The following is a 22,883-nucleotide window of genomic DNA, read 5'->3' on the forward strand; positions in this document are numbered from 1 at the left end:
CGTGAATTTGAGCGATAACATGATTTATGTTGAATTTCAGGATATTGGTTGGTCGTTGTGTAGTACATAACATTATTCTGATGGCGTATACCTTCACTATCTGTCGTATATGATTATATCGTTTAATTTGGTTTAACAAAAATCGATTCCCAATAGACAATTACGCTTTCGATCTAGAATCTTCGCCAAAAAGCAACTTGTATGCGTCTTGTACTTGTCTGTGTATGTGTTGATGTTTGTGTTTGATCTCCGAGTACTGGTAAGTTACACACTCTCACTTTAATATTGGTTCTATTATTTAGATGTTGTACTCAATCGCGCAACTTGCCATGGTGATTCGGGTATCAGTGACTGAATAATAAACCAAAGGTTACTCTTATGTCACGAAAATAACAGCTAAAGCTAAAAACTGAAGTAAAGTTAAAAAAGCCTTATTTTTTGTCATAGAATAAATTACCATTTGGGACTTGGTATTATTTAACGGATAACATTACTATATCTGGATGAATCCTTAAGTAATATTATAAATAGCAGAAGCCATGTTTTTTTATTACTTTTCTGAAATTTAAATGACACTTTTTAACTAGCCTTAAAAATATCTTATTGAGAGGTCATCTTGTTGAAGGTAGGTCGAAAATATGGATGTTTCGAATAAACTATCTGATTATAAATCATTATTACATAGTTATAATTTGGGATATTAAGTTCCTAGGCTACTGTCTATATGTTTAAGAATCAAATACTTACGGTCTAATAAAAATGACTAAAATTTATAGGTCATCTTAATTTTCCGGTATTTTATTAACTTATGAATTATAAAATTATATCCACTCTAAAGAAGTGTTGTAGTCTAAGCGTAAGACATAATGTAAAGAAATTAAACTTATACGTGAGAAAAAAAAACAGTAGTTTTAGTTCAAATAATTAACTATATTTACATATTACTCATTGCACAGTCATTTAAATAATAATATAATTATATTTTGGTTAGAAATATAATTGGTTTAAATAATTAGTAACTAGAATCTTACCATGTTTACCAAGCATGGGCACCGTAGCTAGAGACTACGGGAGCAGCGACGGTTTTGGCAACAACTGGAGCAGAGTAGGCTACAGCTGGGGCAGCAGCGTAAGATAGAGCTGGAGCAGCAGAATATGACACAGCTGGAGCGGAGACAATTGTTTTTGATACAGCTGGGGCAGCAGAGTAGGCTACGGCTGGGGCAGCATAGCTAGAAACTACTGCGGGAGCAGGGGCGGCGTAGCTGGAGACCACAGCTGGTGTGGAATAGCTGGATACCAAAGCTGGAGAACTATGAGCAGTGTAAGTAGATACAACGGATTTGGATACAGCTGGAGCAGAGTAGGTAGTAACTACTGGAGCAGCTTTGGCAACAATTGGGGCGGAGTAGGCAGATACAACTGGAGCAGATACGATCGATTTGGAGATTACAGCTGGAGATGAGTAAGCTACGGCGGCTGGAGCTGAATAGGATACAGCAGCTGGAGCTGAGAGAAGACCAGCGTTGGCGAATGCCAAAGTGGCGGCAAGTACGACGAACTGAAATTTAAAATCTCTAGTAAAAACTCTAAGAAATACATGTAGATATTTGATTAACGGTTAGTTTTCTTTTATGAAAATCTTGCTTCATTTATATATATTGCTACTGAATATATTCGCAGTATATATTATTCTTTGGATGGAATCACTAACTGTATTTTCATATTATAAATGACTTACTTTGCAGGCCATTGCTATTACTTGTTCTGTGGTTTGCTCAAAACTGATATCTCTGAGCGAATTCTCTCTAATTTTATAGGCGAATTCTTAGTCATACGATAATACAAATCGCCTTAGGCGCAACATCGACTTTCAACCTTTTGAAATAAATCAGATATCCACGCTGTATATTGTTACAAAAATGATATCAGGGTCAGATCATTCAATAATTATATATACATACATACATACATAAAAATATATTATTAAAATTATATTATTTAAATATTAAATATATTTGGAGAGACAGATGTTTTGGTAACTTTAAAAATTTACTAATTAAAATTTGTACAATGTATTGTGCTTAAAAAATACATCAAAAATACACAAATCGTTATTCGTGATTCTCCATATATAAGCATATAGATTAGTTGCTGAAGAGATTATATTTCTCCTCTTTTGAGGCCATGCAAGAATGGATTGATTTTTCGACTCAGCCTGCCAAATTATTGTAATATGTGTCTCTGAATTTTTCTTTAAATGTGTGCTGATTATGGCATCTAAAACGAATGGTTCTTCTAAACGAATGGCATAATGGTTAAAAAAGTGCAGAATTTACCTCAAACATCGCATTTGAAAAACCACAAACTATCAGAAGTCATATTGTAACAGTGTCCAGAGTCTCGGAACCATATAGCAGTATTGGTAAGATAAATCGTCTGAAAGAAGCAGATGTTTGTCTTGATTGTAATGTTTCTATTTTTCCAAATGCACCATCTTAGAGCAGAGTGTAGGTACAAACTGCTGCAGCTTGTCCGATTCCGTTTATTACTTCAGTGGTAAATGCCATTTTTTCCTTGATTCTAAATACTTGAAATTTATATTTGCTGTAATTGGATCCCATTGAGATTTAGGTACAAGGAGATCCATCGATTGTCAATATTTTTGTCTTTTTTCAGTAATTCTCGCTCCATATATGAGAATAATATTATGAGGAATGTTAATAGCCTCAACATCTGCGCTATCATTAGCGAATGTCAGATTGGTTAAGAAGTTCAAAGCATCATATTGAACGCCATGTCTATTATTTATAAAAAAATCTCATAATTCCATTAGTATGTTGAAAAGCAATAGAGAGACGACATTTCCTCTGCGAATACCGGCTCGGATGTCAAGTGGAACTAGTGTTATTTGACCAATAATATCACACTGCCACACAGCCAATGGTACCATTAAGTGATCAATGGTTTCAACATTGATTTCTGCGTTTTCATATCCTTTTTAATTTGTAAGACTTTGGAACAATCCCATTGCAACAAGCTTCTTCAAATTTAAAAAATAAATTAAATTTGTGCGACACATGATACATGTTGGTAGATGTCCATTTAACAATCTTATGATTTGATGCTTTAAATCAAACAGTTTTATATTATTTTGACTATTGAAATTGAGACACTTGACTCTGGCTGGTATCACTCAATTCTTAAACTAATGGAATTTTGTAGCGGTGCAGCTTTAAGCTTTTGTGCAAAATATGGTGCAATAATGACCTGTACATATTAACAATAATGCGGATGCGAATTGAAAGGTTTAAATAATCATGAAGAGACTGATTAATTCTCTGAACTTTTTCTATCATTGGAGCTTTTGGTCACTGAAATATCTCAAAAAATGAAAAATGTAATCTTAGATTCACCGAAAAGAAACCATTCTTATACGAAGGGGGTGACGATTTCAAGATCAGCCTGATGTTAGCTCGACCAGAGATCATATAACAGTGAGTAGTTTATTCAACATGAACTTAATTTAACACATTTATTTCAGAGGAAACTGTTAATCTGAAAAGTGTCCATAGAAAGCTTAGAGATGTGCAGCTCTTTGAGAGTTGTAGAACATCTTTTCATAGACTGTTAGGTAATACAGGATATAAATGTTGTAAAGATAACCCACAAAGAGGTTGAATGGAATTTTCAGACATTACCTTTAAATCAAACAGTTTTATATTATTTTGACTATTGAAATTGAGACACTTGACTCTGGCTGGTATCACTCAATTCTTAAACTAATGGAATTTGTAGCGGTGCAGCTTTAAGCTTTTGTGCAAAATATGGTGCAATAATGACCTATACATATTAACAATAACGCGGATGCGAATTGAAAGGTTTAAATAATGAACAGACTGATTAAGTCTCTGAACTTTTTCTATCATCGGAGCTTTTGGTCACTCCAATTTTGGATTTTTCAGCGTTGAAGCGGTCTCTTCAATATTTTGGTTTGATTTCGACTTAGAGGAATGTTTGGTGTATTATCTAAATAAGTGAGCACCTCGAATATTGCAGTACGATAGTCACCAAATCAGAAATCTTGTAAAAACGCTCTATAGCTAGGTTAATCGATCTAGGTTACCGAACTTTCTTTTGATTCACTTTGTTACTTTGTCAAAAGTCTTGGTGAGGCCCAATGAGATTCTTGTCACGAAGTATTGTCTACTTTACCTGTTAATATCGCATTCTGATAGATTGATGAGTATTTGGTTCGAAATCCACTCGCTCACTCTCTTCATGGTTTTTGATAATATACTCAGAAGGCTGATACTTTGTATTCCTTTTCGGAATATATAGTTGTGTACATATACCATGTATTTAACTCATGTTAACTCTTTAATATGCTGCAGATATAGTAAAAATTATCATCAGCTATAGTGTTATACCTTAATGTAAATTGTTATTGTAAAGTCAGTGTTGTTGTATGAACTGTTTATAAGTATATATACGTTACGGTATTGAATATAATATGCTTTAATGTAATTTATTGATTACTTTGTACTGATTGTAAATATAATAAATTTAAATATCCAATTTTGTAAGCACAATTGGCATGGGCGCATCTTATGTATTGGTTACTCACTGGTCTGAAGGCTTTACGAATTGTCAAATATAAAATGGTTTCAGAGAGATAGAATAATTGGTAGGCGGTGGAAATCCCTGTACATCTTAACAAATTAAGTTCACTCAATATTATCTGTCTGACTCTTACATGCTTTACAACAATATGTAAACAGCCTTTTCCTACCTGTTTGGCCTACTGTTATCAGAAGATGTTTAAGTAAATTTGCAAAACTTCTATATAGGTATATGGGTATATAATAAAAATTAAATACTATTATAATTAACAACGTTTAATTTTTATATGTTATTCATCGCACAGTCGTTCAAACATAAATATTTCCATTTATTTTATCTAAAACAAATTAATAACCTATTGTTTGCATTTACCAGGCATGGGCACCGTAGCTGGAAACTACGGGAGCAGCAACAGTTTTGGCAACAACTGGAGCGGAGTAGGCAACAGCTGGGGCAGCAGCATAAGACAGAGCTGGAGCGGCAGCATAAGATACAGCTGGGGCAGAGACAATGGTTTTAGATACGACTGGAGCAGCAGAGTAGGCGACGGCTGGTGCGGCATAGCTGGAAACTACTGCAGGGGCAGCAGCAAGAGCAGGGGCAGCATAACTAGATACTACAGCTGGAGAGCTATGAGTGGTGTAGGTAGACACAACGGATTTGGATACGGCTGGAGCGGAGTAAGTGGCAACTATTGGAGCAGCTTTGGCAACAACTGGGGTAGAGTAAGCAGATACTACGGGAGCGGATACAACAGATTTTGAGATTACAGCTGGAGATGAGTAAGCTACGGCAGCTGGGGCTGAGTAGGATACGGCAGCAGGAGCTGAGAGATAACCAGCGTTGGCGACAGCCAAAGTGGCGGCGAGTACGATGAACTAAAATTAACGTTAAATATTTAATACAGAAGTCTTAAGAAAAATAGTGTAATTTTCTAATTTAGAAATATTTTAAAGTTAACTTAACACGTTTATATTATCTTAATCTTAAAACTATTTCATATGAGTAACTTACTTTGCAGGCCATTGCTGTTGCTTGTTCTGTGTGTTACTCAAAACTGATATAGTCTAGTGAATTCTCCCTAATTTTATAGGCGAATTTTTAGACGTGCAATAATACGAATCGACTCGAGCGCAGTATCGACTTTCATCCGAATAAAATCAGAACTTCAGGCTGATGTGAATGAAATATTGTTAATATGAAGGTCAGATCTTTAATCGTTGATATTACATTGAGTGATAGAGGTGAAATTAGTTATTTTATAGATAATAAATTATTTTCAATAAATCTTTAGTAAATATTCGTGTTTTATATTTGTAATGGTATAGGGTAAAGCTTAAAAGTTTTTAGGTTAGTTTGTAACTATGGAACTTTATTCAAACAAGATGGTGTCAGAACTGGGCAAATACATACTATAAATAAAATACAAATTACAAAACACTATCTGGCATGTATTTAAAACTTAAAATATAAAATACAGTATTTTAACTATTTTTATTTAAAATAGAAAATACAAATTACAAATTACAGTCAAGGGTTAGGTTATGTAAATATAATAGTACTAAACCACTTCAGTTTATTAATCAGTAAAAGAGTAATTTCTTTTTATAAACACCAGATTGTTAAATGTACCACCAAACAAAAATCCTCTTCTTGGGGAATGAAGAAAACCTTTTAAAGTAAACAATCTTAATAAAGGTCTCTATGAGTACAAAGTTGTTTTGTTATCATGTATGAGCACGTATGCGCGGTAAGCTTTTTGTTTTTATCATTTAGAAATCTGACTAACTTCCTCAGGCTAATTTCTCCCAGGTATTATTTCTTGTTTTTTTTGTTGTAATTTGCCTCTAATTAGGAATTAGAAGAATATTAATTTTTTGCTTCTCAAACGCATTTTGTCTCGTCGCAAAATGATCTAATTTTTTCTAATGTCCCTGACATCCGCAGACGTACATGTGGAATTAATTTAATATTGTATCGTTTGTACTAATAAATAAACATACAGAAATTTTGCGAAAATAACCTTTCAAGTATGAAAATGATAATTGATATTGACTGACGTTGACAGTTTTATATTTTGTTAATTTAATCCAGGTCTATTTTTGTTATCAAATTTAATTATTTCAAAGTATTACTGTACACTCTTCTTACATTTAACCAAAATGCTGTCTAATTTCTTCTTCCCTGATTCTCTGAATTTCACATTCTTCTACTTTTACTCTCAACAAATTTTAGCTACATCTTAGCTATAAAATAAAATTTAAATTATTACTAAAATATATTATGTTTAAAATGAATGTCTAATTGTTACCAGTTACTATAGTTTTTGCTACTATTCTTGATGGATAAACCTCATTAATGACTTGACTACTTCCAACACAACAAGAGTTATTTTCTTCTCTTTTCTTGTTATCATTAAATTTTGGCATATGTTGATACCTATTCCATGTCGTTGAAAATGATGTGTTATAAATGTCGTCTAGTTGAAAGCACTTCTCCAGTTTCTAACGAAGTATTTAACAATGATATTAAAATGTTATTAGTAGCGCCTGAAGCAGTATTGACATATTATGTTAATGGGGCATATCCTCTATATGATACTCAGATGTAAATGATAAAGTTTTGCCACATTTAGGTGGAAATATAATTCTATCCTATTTAATACTAGTTATGTTGTATGTTTTAAAACTGCCCCAAAACTGATTTGTATGCAGCGGTGGTCCCTCAATAAGTGCACATATGTACGTGCATTCTTAAATGTAATACATCCTCTTGAAAAGAAAACTAAATTCTGTCCTGTCGTTATTTTAATAATTATTTTTATTTAAAAAGCGATTCATTATATACTTGAAATTAATACACAAAAATTTTGACAAATTTCTTATCTGGCGGTAAACGGAAAGCTTAAACCTATGAATTATTTCGTAAACAAAACTGCATATCTACAAATCGCAAGACGCTGATTATGCGTAACGTGACAAATCCATCCGTTCGCTTTGCTCTGCTATTGTCCCTGGAATCTTGGTTCACTGTACATCGGAATATTAGATCTGCTTGGTCAATCCTAAGCCGCCCGCACTCCATGACCCCCGCGGTAGACCAATGTTTATGCTAGCCCGAGTGCACATGAAATCCTAGCTCTCTTGTAGCTCCCTGATGTAATAATTTGAGTCGAAACGGGAATATTGATAAAATAGCATACAATTTTTTTAACCACCTCCAAAGTATTGAACTACATGCCGCCGCTGTTTGTTCACCTTATATTTACATTTACAACTAAATAATATATACACAATTACACAGTTTCTTTGAAATTGGAGGCTCTATGGAAAGAAGGAGGTAGTACATTTTTTGTTCAAAATATTACCCATTGCTACTTTCTCCTGATTACAGAAAGTTAATTTATTACCTTAAAACTGGTAAAAATAAAACTTAAATAATTATTAATATTTTGACTTGGATGTCACATGGATTTCAAGAAGCTGCATACAAAATGGGTCCCATGGTGCCAGATTTTGTATTACATATTATTACTGTGGATGAAATTTTTGGGCTGCCACCAGATCCTGAACCAAGTAATTTTTTATTATTTTTATCTAAGTTGACAAACTGTTTGGTTTGTCTTGAACCGTTAGGTAACAATACGAGCAATAGTCTGTGAGGAATAGTCAAACTACTTGTGAAAAAATTTAAAGAAAAATTCAAATTTAAATCTGTTATATAAACATAGCTAAGATGGTGCTATGAAATCATTATATGCAGAAGAAGTAACTTCAATGAAACAAGTGGTAAGGGACAGATAATGATGCCATGAAATAAGATTTAAATAATATTTTTCATAATTTCAGCGAAACATGTATTAAAATGGGTTCTCGCACTGTTATCTGTCAAAGTAGTTACCAACTATATCTGCTAGTCATAATGACTAATGTTTATAGTAATGTAATGGGTGATTAGGTTCTAAATTAAAACAAATTATTCATTATCACATAAATAATTTTTAAATTTTATACACACAATACATGAAAAAACTCATCCATTTGTTATCCATTTAATACATTTTTAATTAATTCTAAATATCACAGCAGCACAACTGGAGCGGAATAGGCTACGGCTGGGGCAGCAGCGTAAGATACAGCTGGTGCAGCAGCATAAGATACAGCTGGAGGTGAGAGTACGGTTTTAGCTACAGCTGGAGGGGCATTGCTGTTGCTTGTTCTGTGTGTTACTCAAAACTGATATAGTCTAGAGAATTTTACCTAATTTATATGCGAAGTTTTAGATGTGCAATAATACGAATCGACTCGAGCGCAGCATCGACTTTCGTCCGAAAGATATCGGAACTTGAGGGAGTCTACAAATCAAGTATAGTTAATATCAAGGTCAGATCATTGAACACATATATTATATTGAGCGATTAAGGGTAATATATACATTTTCATTTTATGTATTTTCAATAAATATTTAGGAAATGTTTGCATTTTTTATTTTTAATATTATGGTGTAAGGTGCTAGTATAGGTTTTAAGATTTTCTGTAACTATTACGTTTTGTTCAGAGAAATTGCTGCAATATATTTTATTCAATGTATTTGCTAGCCATGGCTGTCGAAAGATCACTTTAGTATATTAAGTATATTATTACTTAAATACTTGGCAAAACTATACCTAATGCTGTTCATAATGTGTCTGATTTTTAGTCTACTTAGCATAGTAGATCACTGTGAGCTCATTCCCCTAAATGCGTAGAATCAATGCAAAGCTACTTCCAATTTTATCTTTAGAGTAGTAAACTAATTTACTTGTGCACCAGGCACATGCTTTTGAAACGGTTTGAAACCTTTTGCTGAGTCTTTATCAAGTAATGTCACCAATTTAGTTTTTTCTAATTTTACAGGTCTCCCTTCGCGTCTTTTATGACTGGTGCCAAATAGCTATTTTTGAAATGCCGAAAGTAGTACTAACTAAATAACTTTGTCCATCGGTTATGTTTTCTATGTGCTTCAAATGTACAAAGATCGACGTGGTCGCGAAGCGAATAAAGTGCGATATATTACATTTTAGGGAAGCAATACACTGACATTTATAGATTTATTTTTTCATTTACTAGAATGACCAGCTAGAACGAAATAGTCTTCCGCTGATGTCGCTTCAGGTTCGGGATATGATTGTGTTGCGGGCGAAAGAAACCCTGGGTTACGACTGGGACTCTCATAGTTTGTTTACTACCGGGATTTGTGGACGGGTAGGGATTTTATTAAGTTGTTATCGTGTTCTAAGGTTCCGATGGAGAACCTCACACTGAGCATGTTTATGAAATTTTTCACAAACGGGATGCCTGATTCGAGGTGTGTATTGATTTTCCTCATAAACCATGGAGCTCTGAGTAACGCACGGACTTTTTGGATTGGAACACTTGGAGTAGTTCAAGTTGTCTTTCCGAGACACACCTGTGCTCCATTAAGTCAGATTGGACGGACTAGAATTTTATACAGAGTCGCTTTCTGTGGGATTGGGAGTTTGCTTTTTCTGCAGAGTAGAGGAAATAATAGGCTATACTTTATCGATTTGGGGGCGATAGGTGCGAAATTCCTTCTTGCGGTGGAACAGAATAGCCTGAGGTTTGTTCGGGTTAATCTGAAGTCGCCAGAATTTGTACCACGCTATCGCTTGGTTCAGTTGTACTTGGATTCTATTGCGTATTGCATCGGGACAGTAACCGGTTGTGAAGACAGCGGTATCATCTGCATAAAATGCTGTGTGGGAAAGTTTGTAGAGCGGGAAATCAGCTATATAAAGGTTGAATAGGGCTGGGACTAATGGAGCGCCTTGCGGGACTCCTGCGGAGATTTGTTTACGAGAGGAGACTGCGTCACCGATCCTCACCTGAAAGTACCTACCATCCAAGTATGTTTCTATCAGGGATATTAGGTCATTCAGTAGACCTAGTTGTTTTGCTTTAAATATTAGACCGTGGTTCCATACTTGGTCGAAAGCTTTGGAGATATCTGAGAAGATGGCTCCTGTTTTTCGACCTTTTATCATTGCCTGGTGGATAGTTGCTGCGACGCGTGCAGCTTGATGGAGGCATGAATGTTTAGCACAGAAACCCAATTGTTCTTTCGGGATTATATAATGTGCGTCTGTGAAATCGTTTAATGCGTTTAATATCGCTTTTTCGGCAAGTTTGGAATTTAGAGATAAATAATAACGTTTTAAGATAAACGTCTTTACTACATAGTCATATGCCATCTACTACTGGTTACGCCATCTTTTTTAAAAGTTAGTCAAAACTGATTTGTAAGCCTTAAATGTATAAATAAATCTACATATTATATACGCAACTTCAAAACATTTTCGAAATTGGAGGCTATATTGCAAGAAGATCACTATTTTTGTTTCAAAATATTATCAATACTACTTTCTTCTGTTTTTATTTCTCATTACAATGTTCCTTTATTTATCTTTAAAATATTAAATTTGTAATAACAAGTTTTTTTAATTAATATTAAACCTACAGTTTAATGTACTGGACTGGACCTATCCACTGGCCAGTAATTAACTTAAACTGAGTTAGACAATCCGTCCTAACCAGCTTCCAATGGGACAACCGTACTGTCACCCTAGCTACTGCGGCTACAAAACTAGCTTTAATTATATTATTTGGGTTTTAAGAAGTTGTGTATAGAATGGGTGTGACGATATATTTTCAACTAAGGTTCATTACTCTGGATTAGATTTGACACCATGGCTTTAAACCAAATCGTCCAAGTATGCGTCAGCGCCAGCATGTTGGCGTATTTTAGTGGATATAACATATTTAATGAATAATCTCAATTGATATACTATAAAAATCAGATTGTTTTTTCTTTATGTATGAAATCTAATTGGGAACAGCCAGATTACTATCATATCAAAAAATTGGAATAGCAACGAAATAAATAATACTATCAAACAAATAATCAAATTCTATGTGAAAAACTATCTTAAAAAATTTAATGAAAAAAATCAAATTCCATATAAATATAGACGAGTGGATTGGGGTATCCGATGATGTCATGGCATCATTAAGTGAAGAAATATGAAATAGTTCTTTTCACAATATCAGCGCAACATCGATTAAAAAGGTATTTAATTTCCAAGTTTTTGAGTATAAATTGTGTCAGACGATTATATCGCGGTATCAGTAAGTTCAGAAGTCAAAACTTCTTTCACGACTTCAGCTAAACACGTAGTAAAATACACTCATATTCTTGTGGAAGTTGCCCGAATTGGTGCCAATTTAAGTTACCATATCAAGTAAATCGAGTTACGATATGACCATATATCAATAGATTATTATAAACACAGCATAATATAATATTGAGATATTTTGCTGTAGAACTTCTACAGAATAAAATGATAGTATTTCTTAAAAGGATGCAAGTCTAGATTCTTGGTCTATTATCTGTTAAAGCAGTTTTCAAATTATAACTCTTAGTAATAGTGAGGGGTATCAATATTAATATTATGGGTAATTCTATTTTAAAATGAAACCAAATTATTTATTATAATATATATCATTTTATATTTCATACATAAAATACATGAACAAACTCATATGTTATTCAGTTTATATACATTCAATTAATTCTAAATATCACAACATTTACCAGGCATGAGCACCGTAGCTGGAGACGATGGGAGCAGCTACAGTTTTAGCTACAACTGGAGCGGAATAGGCTACAGCTGGGGCAGCAGCGTAAGATACAGCTGGGGCAGCTGCATAAGATACGGCTGGAGCTGAGAGTACGGTTTTAGTTACCGCTGGGGCCGCAGAGTAAGCGAGAGCTGGAGCAGCGTAGCTTGATACAACAGCTGGAGCAGCAGCTACGGTTTTAGCTACAACTGGGGCGGCAGAGTAGGCAAGAGCGGGGGCAGCGGCAACAGCTGGAGCAGCATAGCTGGATACTACAGCTGGAGCACTGTGAGTAGTGTAAGTGGACACATACGATTTGGATACAGCTGGGGCAGAGGAATAGGCAGCAACTACTGGTGCAGCTTTGGCTACAACTGGAGCCGAATAGGCAGAAACAACAGGAGCAGAAACGATAGATTTGGAGAGAACAGCTGGGGATGAGTACGTTACAGCAGCAGGAGCTGAATAAGATACGGCAGCTGGAGCGGAAAGAAGACCAGCGTTGGCGAAAGCCAAAGTGGCGGCGAGTACGACGAACTGAAATTTAAGGTAAATAATTAAACTGAGTATCAGTGTAATTGAAATATACATTTTATCTGGTAAAATAATTAATATAATAACTGTTTAGCTACAGCATGGACTTACTTTGCAGGCCATTGTTGTTGCTTGTTCTGTGTGTTATCCAAAACTGACATCGTCTGGCCAATTCTCTCAAAATTTATAGTCGAAGTATTAATCATCTCGAAAACAACGCCTTGGGCGCAGCAGCGTACACTTTCATCCGAAACAAATCAAAACTCCACGCTGTATATAGTTACAAAAATTATATCAGGGTCAACTCGTTTTATGCAAGGATCATATTCAATATACTAGGAATAGACGATTGCCGTTCTTTCACCGTCATTTTTATATTGTAGAAATTTCTATCAAATATAAATATTATATAACCCGACGAAAAAATATTCAGTTTCCGATAAAAAATGTATTTTTAAAAATATAAATAAAATATAGAAATGTAGGAAAAAATTTAGTAGAAATATTCAGTGGTATCAGTTTTTACTGTCAATATTTTTACAAGTTTTCCTAATCAATAAATTGATTGATTTTACTTGTAAATATTAGGAAAATATTGTGAATATTATTTCACTTAAATAATAAATATGAAGTAAGTAAATGTTAAGTAAAGTTAGTAAAGAAAGTCTTTCAAGCAACTTGTAATGACATTGCCATTGTACAATTCGAGAACAATTAGAAGTAAACTCGGTGTAAACTCTTCTTCAGAATTGGAGTATTAGTTGAAGGAACACCATCTATTTATCAATAGTAGAACCGAACATTCCACCCCATTTTTATATTTTAAATTTTAAAAGATCTATCCAATTATCAGTCGTTTTTTTTTAAATTCAGGATAGGAGATTAAAAAAGGATATTTTTTGTTGGACTACAACTTCAATGAGTTGTCAATAGCAGGTAAGTTCCAGTCTAACTATAACTGGTTCATGTCTCCGTGACAAGCTGTGTTGAACATTTAAACGAAGTTATAACGCAGCTTATTTAATTCCATTTTAAAATCGACCCAGCCTTATTGAAAAATCAAGTAGAACTTTCAATGACTGTTGAAATGGGGAATATTACCACCTATAATTATATAAGTAGAGTTATGTTATATTAAGCTAATGCTTTTTTTTGTCTGCGATGCATCATAAATAATTTTTGATCGGATGATTGTTGCAGCAACTCTCAACAGTTTTCTGGGTCGTTGCTTCCTTGAGCTGCTTACTTATACGTATTTGCTGCTTACTGCGATATTGAGATATTCGTGAACATTAGTGAATTCCGGCATATCTATATTTGATTGCCAAAGACGAATTGCGTTCGACTAAAGATACGCACTTCCAAATATTTGCAATTTTACCATTATTTATTTATTTAATTAAGAATTTATTGATATAGGAACATGTCCTTCATTCATTCACTTTTTATATATTGATATTTTTTATAATTCTTGAACATTTTGTATAATTATTTAATATTTCTGTACATTTGTATAAAATTGATGTATTCTTATTTTCAAAATGAGTATTTATTGCTTTTATCATATTAATTTGAACTAATTACATACTGTTCGATCTGTTTAACGGTTGTGAACATATGAAACCGGAAATAATATTTGATACTACTTGTGGTAATCCACCGTATAACTATTGCATACTTCAATTTACATTGCAGAATATGTGAATATTATAAGACATATACAATAAGACATGTATCATGAAATAATACTATTCATATATTCCTCTTTTGTCAATCAGTGGTAACTGGTCTAACTGAATATCTGGTAGATTATTGCAATTAAACTCTTGAATAGTTTTATCTAAGGTGAGTTATATATTTTGATTATTCTTTTAATAAAAAACAACAATCTTCCGTCATTAGTTCCTTGTCGCAACACGTAGGTTTGCTGAACGCCACATTCGATATCGTTATCTCCAAGATGGGCATAATATTAGTTCTAAAACATGATCTTATACTTATTTTGAAAATTATTTCAATATTTTCCGAAGCTGGTTTAAAGTAAAGCTATAGTAGATCCTACAGCGAAAGTTTTATACAGATATGTCCGTCAACATTAAGCAAGGCAGTGTTGCCAATGTCAAGAAGCTTATCGAAAATATAAGGAAAATTAACTTAGTATCTAAGTAACATTTTTAAATATATATTAGTACAATAAGTATCAAATTTTAATTATTCGGTATTATTGGTTAACTACTTAGTTTTAAATTTACATGAGTATATAGTCTATTCAAAGTTTTTTTAGTAATGCATTATGGATATTTGTGACGTCGAAATATTGCAATGTTGCCGAATTAACTCTGAGTTCTGACATAAAAAATTCTAATCTAAATAAAATAATTGAACAAAAATATTATGAAATATAATTTATTTTAACATTATAGTAAATCTAAAAACTACAGTTAATTATACAGCCACAATAATTTATAGGTAAGAGTTAAAATCTCTTATCACTATTGTTTTCAAGAATTTTGTATACGTTTGACAGCTGGTCGCCGTCCGGTTGTCAGATGTATGCTAAATTATTCAAAATATTAGTTATAATTACTACAGGTTATAAACCGGCAAACATTATTTTAGCCCTTTGATTATTTGGATAATTTAAGTCGCTGCCTAATATATCATATTACCTTGTTTGAAAATGACCAAAACAATAGATATTCAGGGTCACAAATTGATTGCGGCTTTAACAGGTTATTTCGAAAAGGAACGAGATAATGGAGGACTCCTTTTGCTGGTAAATTCTGTTAGAGAGGTTATTATTGATGATATTAAATAATATAAGTCCCTATCATTTTATTGAAAATGTTTTTTAGCGGGTTGCTGCCGGGCTAAATCTTACTGTGAGTACTGTGAATAACATCGCTTACAAAATGAAGAATAATAAGTTAGATTCACACAAGAGAACCCGTTTAAATACAAAGTGGGTGATGAATCTTGACCATCTTGATATTGGCTCTATTGGAGACCAAATATACGAAATGTATAAGAACAGTTAGTACACAAACTATTTTATCGATATAAACATAATTTAATAACATTATTTTAGAGAAAATTGTCTGCCTGAAAAGTATACATAAAAGAATTACGGACATGTAGCTTTTTGAGGGATGTAAGACATCCTTTTATACACTCTTACAGGGCATAGGGTTTAAATGGTGTAAAAATAACCCTCAGAATTCAATTTTTACAGGCATAAAATAAGACCAACGAAGATAAACTATTTGAATTTGTGTATCTTGACGAAATTTGGATATTTCAAAATGGTTCATTGTGTAAAGTCTAAAGACAACAAAAATTGATGGAAAAAGGTAAAAATTACAATAGCATTCGATTAGGTTTAGTTGATCATTATATTTATTAATAATTAATTGCAGATATTTTGCTGGTCGAGAAGGATTCCATCAAAAACTGTTTGGATATGTGGAAAGAAGCATTGTCAACTATAACACCTTGGGTTTGGATGGACTCGATTAGACATACAGAGGAAGTAATTGATAAATGGTGGAATAGTGAATATGTTTCAGGCATATTAGAAATTAACAGTTTAGTGATTGAATTGGACATTGAGTAGGAAAGTGAAAGTGACTGAAGGAAATTTTCACGATATGTGATAATGCTGTGCAATGCTAGAAATTCTTGAGACAGAGTGATAAGAGTGGAAACAACTAAAGGCATGCATATAATTAATTGAATATAACTGTAGAAAATGGTATTGTAGGGCGTGAAAGATTTGTGTGTAATTGTTCAAGATAGTAGAAGAAGAAATAAAATATACAGTGATACCAAGGTGACTTGACAAGTAAACACACCATTGAAGGAAACAAGAACTAAACGAAAAAGTAAATATGCTCTCGAATGAAAGTAAAATACGATTCTCAGATATGCAACTGTTATGCTCGAATTGTTATGTTAAGCTGGATTAGGCCTCCAGGGGGATACCACTACATAAAAAAACGCGCCTAGAAACTCTATCTCATGGATGGTGTGGAAAAGAGTTAAATGTAAATAAAAAAATTTAACCTACGAACTATTATAGCTGTGTCTCAATTGTAGTTTTAAGTCATTAGATAAAATATGTATTAGATTTACTATGATGTTAAAATAAATTATATTTCATAATATTTTTGTTCAGTTATTTTATTTAGATTAGAATTTTTTTGTATGTCAAAGCCAAACTGAACTAAAACTCAGAGTTAATTCGGCAACATTGCAATATTTCGACGTCACAAATATCCATGATGCATTACTAAAAAAACTTTGCATAGACTATACACATATCGCCTTTTAAACGAATGATGATTGATTCGCAAGTATACAAGGAGTAAATAAACCATTAATCAAAACAGATGACAACTAATAATTACTTAATAAAAATATGCAAATTTTAGTAACTAAATATAAATTATCAATCACTAAACTTAGTTAAAATCACTAGGTGAGGAGTATCTGGTATTACTATGTATGTATTAGGATTTCAGAAGTGTCAATTTTTTGAATATTTAATGATGATCGATTACCTCTGATGGTATTCGTGAATTGTATCGATTGACAAGAAGTCGCCTGCACATTATGTGAGAAGCGTGTATGGATTTATCTAGTTTGGCCACCAGTGCGATTATGATTCTTATTTCGTATCAATATTATTATTAACTAACCTTTATAAATAATTACATATATCCATGTTTAAAATGTATGTATATAAAACGTATGAAGATATAGTCCGTTCATTAAAACAGTGAACCCGCGTCATCTAAATATATGACGTCAGAACGTCACAATATTGCAGCATCAATTTTGAGTTTTATTTATTTTGGAATTGACATATAATAACATTCTAATCCTAATCTATAATAAAACAATAATAATGTTATTTTATCATTATAATATATCAAATGAATATATTATCGGAGGACTTAAACTATAGTTAATTATACAGTTATAGTCGATTGAGCTTATGTTTTATTATATTTACATTGGACTCTTTTCCATATAACTTAATTGGTAAAGTTCCACGACCTTCTTTTAATATAAGAGTATCCTCTGAAGGAAATAATCTATTTTATCAACAATTCTATATCCAAGCAAGCAAAACTTTAGCTTTAGCTGTTGTTTCCTTCGTTGCAGTATTTCCTTGTCAATGTTGTTTTGATATCACTCTGTTCCTCCTTAGTTTCTTCTATTACTACCATTGTACATCGTTCTTGATAAACCCAAGTTCAAAGACTGTATTCTTTTTAATATATTTGCAATATCTGCAAAACAGTTAGAATTTCTTCTCTCCTCATACATTTTAACCAAATGATAAGGAATTTTTCTGAACAATTACACACACATTGAGTTATCCTATATTAATTATATATATATATTGTTGTTTCTACTTTCATCACTGTTCCTGTTCCTGTAATTGTCAGAAAGTTCTTTTAAGTTAAATACTAAGTTTTTAATTTCCAATCTATAATATTTGTTGTTCAATCTATATAACATGATTCCACCATTTGTCGATTTCCTTTTGATTATGACTAATGGACAACGCATCTTTCGACTTATGCGCATAGTTCCTGCTTGTATATCATTATTGAATTTCATGTTTATTGTAATAATTCTTTGCCATATTGCATATCAATTTAATTGGATTGCTAAGGAGAAAGACATAGACAATATATTCTGTGGTGATTGTTCAGCCATCTGATCTACCATGTATCTTTTTTCATTCTTATTCCTAAAAAAGTAAGTTACATAAAATGCAATTAAGCATTTCATTGATATTTACCGAGTGAAAATTTGAAATAGCTCTCTCTTTAGCAGGGTTTCTCCAAAATTTAATTCATATATTGCAAGCCATAACTTTATCTTATATATCTAAGGCTATAATTCCTTTGTCCACTTGTTGGGATCTATTGTACTATGGTATGGTGCGATGGTAACAAAAACTAATAGTTTCACCTAGTTCTTTAAGTTAATATCTTTTATTTTTAAACTAGAGCAAAAACCTATTATGGGTAATTTTTCCATGGCAGTCGTCCTAGGACTTGCCGGAAAAACTATGCGCCATGAATAAAACCATTGCTGTTTCCAGCATAAAGATATATCTGCAATTCATTATTACAAATATTATGACTAACAAAACATAATCAAATATTATTTTAGGGTTTACTTTTTTCATGAATTTTTGTTGTCTTTATATTTTAGATCTTTATTATCATCTTCCCTTGAGTGACCCAATGTTCTACTTTTAAATATTAATGCCTTATCTAGATGGTCAAATTGAAATAACTTCCGTCCTTTATATTATTAGTCTTCCTTGATTTTATTATATGCTTTTTAAAATTGTAATATTCAGCAATTCATCTTGTGTAATGTATGGAAGCTTCATTGGATACGAAATGTGCTTCTAATTGGCTTCGGTATTTTTAACCAGAGTAATAACAAATATTCAGCAGCAATTTTAAATTTAGCAAAACAAGCAAAGCACCAATACCGCGATTGCTGATTTATATCTATCTCTCTCTCTCTCTCTAGGTGAATTTTGTATGATGTTTCGGTTACATGTTCGGACGCATCACACAGCGTGATGTCTCTTGAAAATAATGTACCATGAAGGAAAACATCGTCTCATATTAAAACGAATTGTGTGGTGTAGTAAAACAAAATTGGCGATTGAGTTTATCAATTTATATTTGTGACTTTTAATGTAGACATTGGGCTATATCATATTCCTTAGGTACTTTTATGCAATAAATTAATAACCTATATTCAATTCAATTTACCAGGCATGGGCACCATAGCTTGAAACTACGCGGGCGGCGAGGGACTTGGCGACAACTGGAGCAGAGTAGGCTACAGCTGGGGCAGCAGCGTAAGATACAGCTGGAGCGGCAGCATAAGAAACAGCTGGGGCAGCAGCGTAAGATACAGCTGGAGCAGCAGCATAAGATACAGCTGGGGTAGCAGAGTAGGCAATGGCTGGGGCAGCATAGCTGGATACTACAGCTGGGGCACTGTGAGTAGTGTAGGTAGATACAACCGATTTGGATACGGCTGGAGCAGAGTAGGCAGCGACTACTGGAGCAGCTTTAGCAACAACTGGAGCAGCATAGGCGGAAACAACTGGAGCAGAGACAACAGCTGGGGCAGCAACGGCTTTAGCAACAACGGGAGCAGCGGCAGCGTAGGTGGAAACAACAGTTGATGGATGAACTTGGGAGGTAGCGGTGACGGATTTGGAGAGAACAGCTGGGGAAGAGTAAGCTACAGCGGCTGGGGCAGAGTAGCTCACAGCAGCTGGGGCGTGGAGAAGTCCAGCATTGGCGAAAGCCAAAGTAGCGGCGAGTACGATGAACTGAAATGAAAAAATTAATAAGTTCGATTATTAGAAGTACTGATTTGATGATAATTGTGACATTTTATGAAACATTAAAATTATCTCCTAAAAATCTTACTTTGCAGGCCATTGCTGTTGTTTGTTCAGTATTTTCTTCGAAACTGATACTGAATGAATGATTATCGCAAAATTTATACGCGAGTAACGAAGGGTACAAATCCCTGATATGCCCGAGGCACTGTACCAAAACAAACCAATGGCTTCCCGCTGTCAATCAAGGTCAACTTGTTTTTCTTCAAATATTTTAATGTATGTAGAAACTATATCATGTACTGCTAGTACTTTTAGACAAATATGTGATATAACATTGTAAAAATAAATACTCACGAAAATGTCTTGAATATGTGCATCACAAAAATATAATTTTTATTTTCGTAGTGAATATGAATCAACTTTAATAAAGTGATGGTTAAATTTATTTATTTTGCTTATATAATGAAATAATAAGTTATAATTAGTCCTGATTTTTTTTCTATACGAAAATAATGAAGTTATAATTTTAGATATTTTAATATTTTTTATGACTAATACATGATGCGATTCGGTTAGAAAGGTATTATGCACGTTACGATTAACACGTATGGACTTTACCTTCAATATAATTGATATATACTTTTATTCTATTAGTATATATTATTAAGATATTATATTATTAAGATCACATGTTACTATATTAATTTTTAAATAATTAATAATTAATAATTAAAATATTAATTTTTAAATCTATATTTATTTGAAAAACATAATAAAATAAAAAGTATAAAAAATATTAAAATTATATTAATATTATGCGATACTCGGAAGTAATTTATGTAGATATTGACAATAATTTTTTTAGTGGAAATGTAACATTTGGACCGTTTCATACGAAACATTACCCTAAGTCTTTCCTATTTTCAAGATTGTAGTTTAGCGGGTAGTGTAATGTACCTATGGAAAATTTTAAATGGATGCTGGACTTCATGAAATAAATTAGCTAGTTACGCAGCCATGTCAAGTATATGTTATATCGCGCAACAAATACGGATCGATCTAGGGATTGCGTATTGGATGAAACGCGGCCATGTGCAAGTGATTATGTTTAGATTGAATGGTGTAACGACTGAGATGTCTAGAAACAGACTTCGAGATAGAGGTTTGGTTTGTTTTGTAATAGATAAAAATCCTCAGTGTCGCTTTGTATCACCGTTCAACAAGTCACTTGTTAGTATTTTAAAGTAAATTGAAATTTTCAGTGTTTTAAACCCCTTTTATAATTCATAACTTCTATACATGTTATAAGATTTAGAAAAACTTTGGGTGCTACGATCTAGAAATATTAAATTAGTTTATTCCAAAATAATCAAAACAAATGATATGATAAAGTTGGGGTTTTGATAAAAATTACTTCAAGAATCGATACTGGTAAAACCGCACATTATCGTGATGAAAGAAGTGTTATTGTCCCATAATTCCTAGCTCTCGGGACTAACATTTTCAAACCTAGGATGCATATCTAAATAATATACCTTGCAGAACATTTGGCAGCGGACGGATTTCATTATGCATGAATAATATTTTTACTTCTTACTATTTTTTTGATCACAGTAGTAATTTATAGTCGAGTTTGATTAAATTTATTGTCATTTGACAGAAATTGTAATCGATTATCACATGATGTATTTTATATAAATATTAGCTGACCCGGCAGACTTCGTACTGCCTCAATCTATAAATAAAAGACCTAATAATCCGTATTTAATAAAAAAATGCTCGGCATGAATGAATTTTTATTATTATTTTCGATTAATTACACATGATTTTTGAGTTTTCCTGAAATACTGGATATTTATAAGGTTTCAATTAGATTTTTACAGACACACACAGTTATGATACACTTTGTTAATCAATTTAAAGCTTTCTGATAAACTATATTTTTTGTTTTGTTATGTGATGCGTAAATAAACAAAGATGACGGTTTTCCGACGCGCGAACACGCGACGTGTAATTGTCCATGCGCTCCAAGTTGATTCCGCAAATTTCCAACGACTGGCCTTGAGATTTAATTATGGTCATCCCAACGGCCAGACGTACTGGAAATTGTAAACGGTTAAAATCGAATGGTAAATCCGTTGGAATCATCGGTATACGCGGGATCAAGACATCCTCTCATTTGTATTTTCTCTTTATGATTATTGTCTCAATGATGTTATTCATCATCTTTTTCACAGCCAGACTTGTTACATTGCACAGTCGAAGTTGTTTAATGTTACGCAATACGATGACAACTCATCCTACTTTTAACTGCAAATTGTGAGGTGGTAATCTAGGCAATTCCAGTGAATTTAAAAACTCCGTGTGAACTGGAAATTTATTATATTCAATGCCTAACAACTGCTTCGCAAACTCATTTGCAGTTTCATCTTGTTGAAAAAATACTGGCATGTTAGTTGTTAATTGGAGTGTCTTTATGTATAGCCACAAATTCGATGATTCAGTTCATCAGCAGCAGTTGATGGGGGAATAACTGGAAGAGTCTGATGAAAATCACCTGACAACAGAATCATGACACCACCAAAAATATTTTGGTTATCACGAAGATCTTTGAACGTTCTGTCCTGTGCCTCCAGTGACCTCTTATGGGTCAT

General features: G+C 33.0%; 2 protein-coding genes across 2 annotated transcripts; both read right to left on the reverse strand.

The window, feature by feature from the left end:
* Positions 1-956: 956 nt before the first annotated feature.
* Positions 957-11,439, reverse strand: LOC143202413 (uncharacterized). The gene is made up of 6 exons (XM_076413966.1): positions 11,349-11,439; positions 8,920-8,977; positions 8,718-8,841; positions 4,996-5,501; positions 2,523-2,607; positions 957-1,561 (listed from the first exon to the last, which is right to left on the reverse strand). Exons 1-6 carry the CDS (start codon positions 11,437-11,439, stop codon positions 1,037-1,039), a joined length of 1,389 nt encoding a protein of 462 aa, XP_076270081.1. The 3' UTR covers positions 957-1,036.
* Positions 11,440-12,269: 830 nt separating this feature from the next.
* On the reverse strand, positions 12,270-22,883 carry LOC143202480 (uncharacterized). Its single transcript, XM_076414089.1, has 6 exons — positions 22,718-22,883; positions 22,231-22,328; positions 20,315-20,434; positions 19,643-20,214; positions 18,570-18,594; positions 12,270-12,836 (listed from the first exon to the last, which is right to left on the reverse strand). The coding sequence occupies exons 1-6, from the start codon at positions 22,881-22,883 to the stop codon at positions 12,270-12,272; spliced, it is 1,548 nt and encodes a 515-aa protein (XP_076270204.1).

Source organism: Rhynchophorus ferrugineus, unplaced genomic scaffold, assembly GCF_030347505.1.
Source record: "Rhynchophorus ferrugineus isolate W39M unplaced genomic scaffold, kcgeb_rfMv2 rfM1, whole genome shotgun sequence".
NCBI classification, from domain to species: Eukaryota; Metazoa; Arthropoda; class Insecta; order Coleoptera; family Curculionidae; genus Rhynchophorus; species Rhynchophorus ferrugineus.

What these genes read in the sequence shown, in the direction of transcription:
- LOC143202413 (XM_076413966.1), bottom strand. Translation starts at nt 11,439, where the DNA reads ATGTTATATCCACTAAAATACGCCAACATGCTGGCGCTGACGCATACT. An exon ending in TGCTGCGCTCGAGTCGATTC is followed by an intron (nt 8,842 to 8,919) that starts GTATTATTGCAC and finishes AGTAACACACAG; the next exon opens with AACAAGCAACAGCAATGCCC. An exon ending in CCGTAGCCTATTCCGCTCCA is followed by an intron (nt 5,502 to 8,717) that starts GTTGTGCTGCTG and finishes CGTTAATTTTAG; the next exon opens with TTCATCGTACTCGCCGCCAC.
- LOC143202480 (XM_076414089.1), bottom strand. Translation starts at nt 22,883, where the DNA reads ATGACCCATAAGAGGTCACTGGAGGCACAGGACAGAACGTTCAAAGAT. An exon ending in TGAACTGAATCATCGAATTT is followed by an intron (nt 22,329 to 22,717) that starts GTGGCTATACAT and finishes TACAATTTCCAG; the next exon opens with TACGTCTGGCCGTTGGGATG. An exon ending in TGGACAATTACACGTCGCGT is followed by an intron (nt 20,435 to 22,230) that starts GTTCGCGCGTCG and finishes GTTTTGGTACAG; the next exon opens with TGCCTCGGGCATATCAGGGA.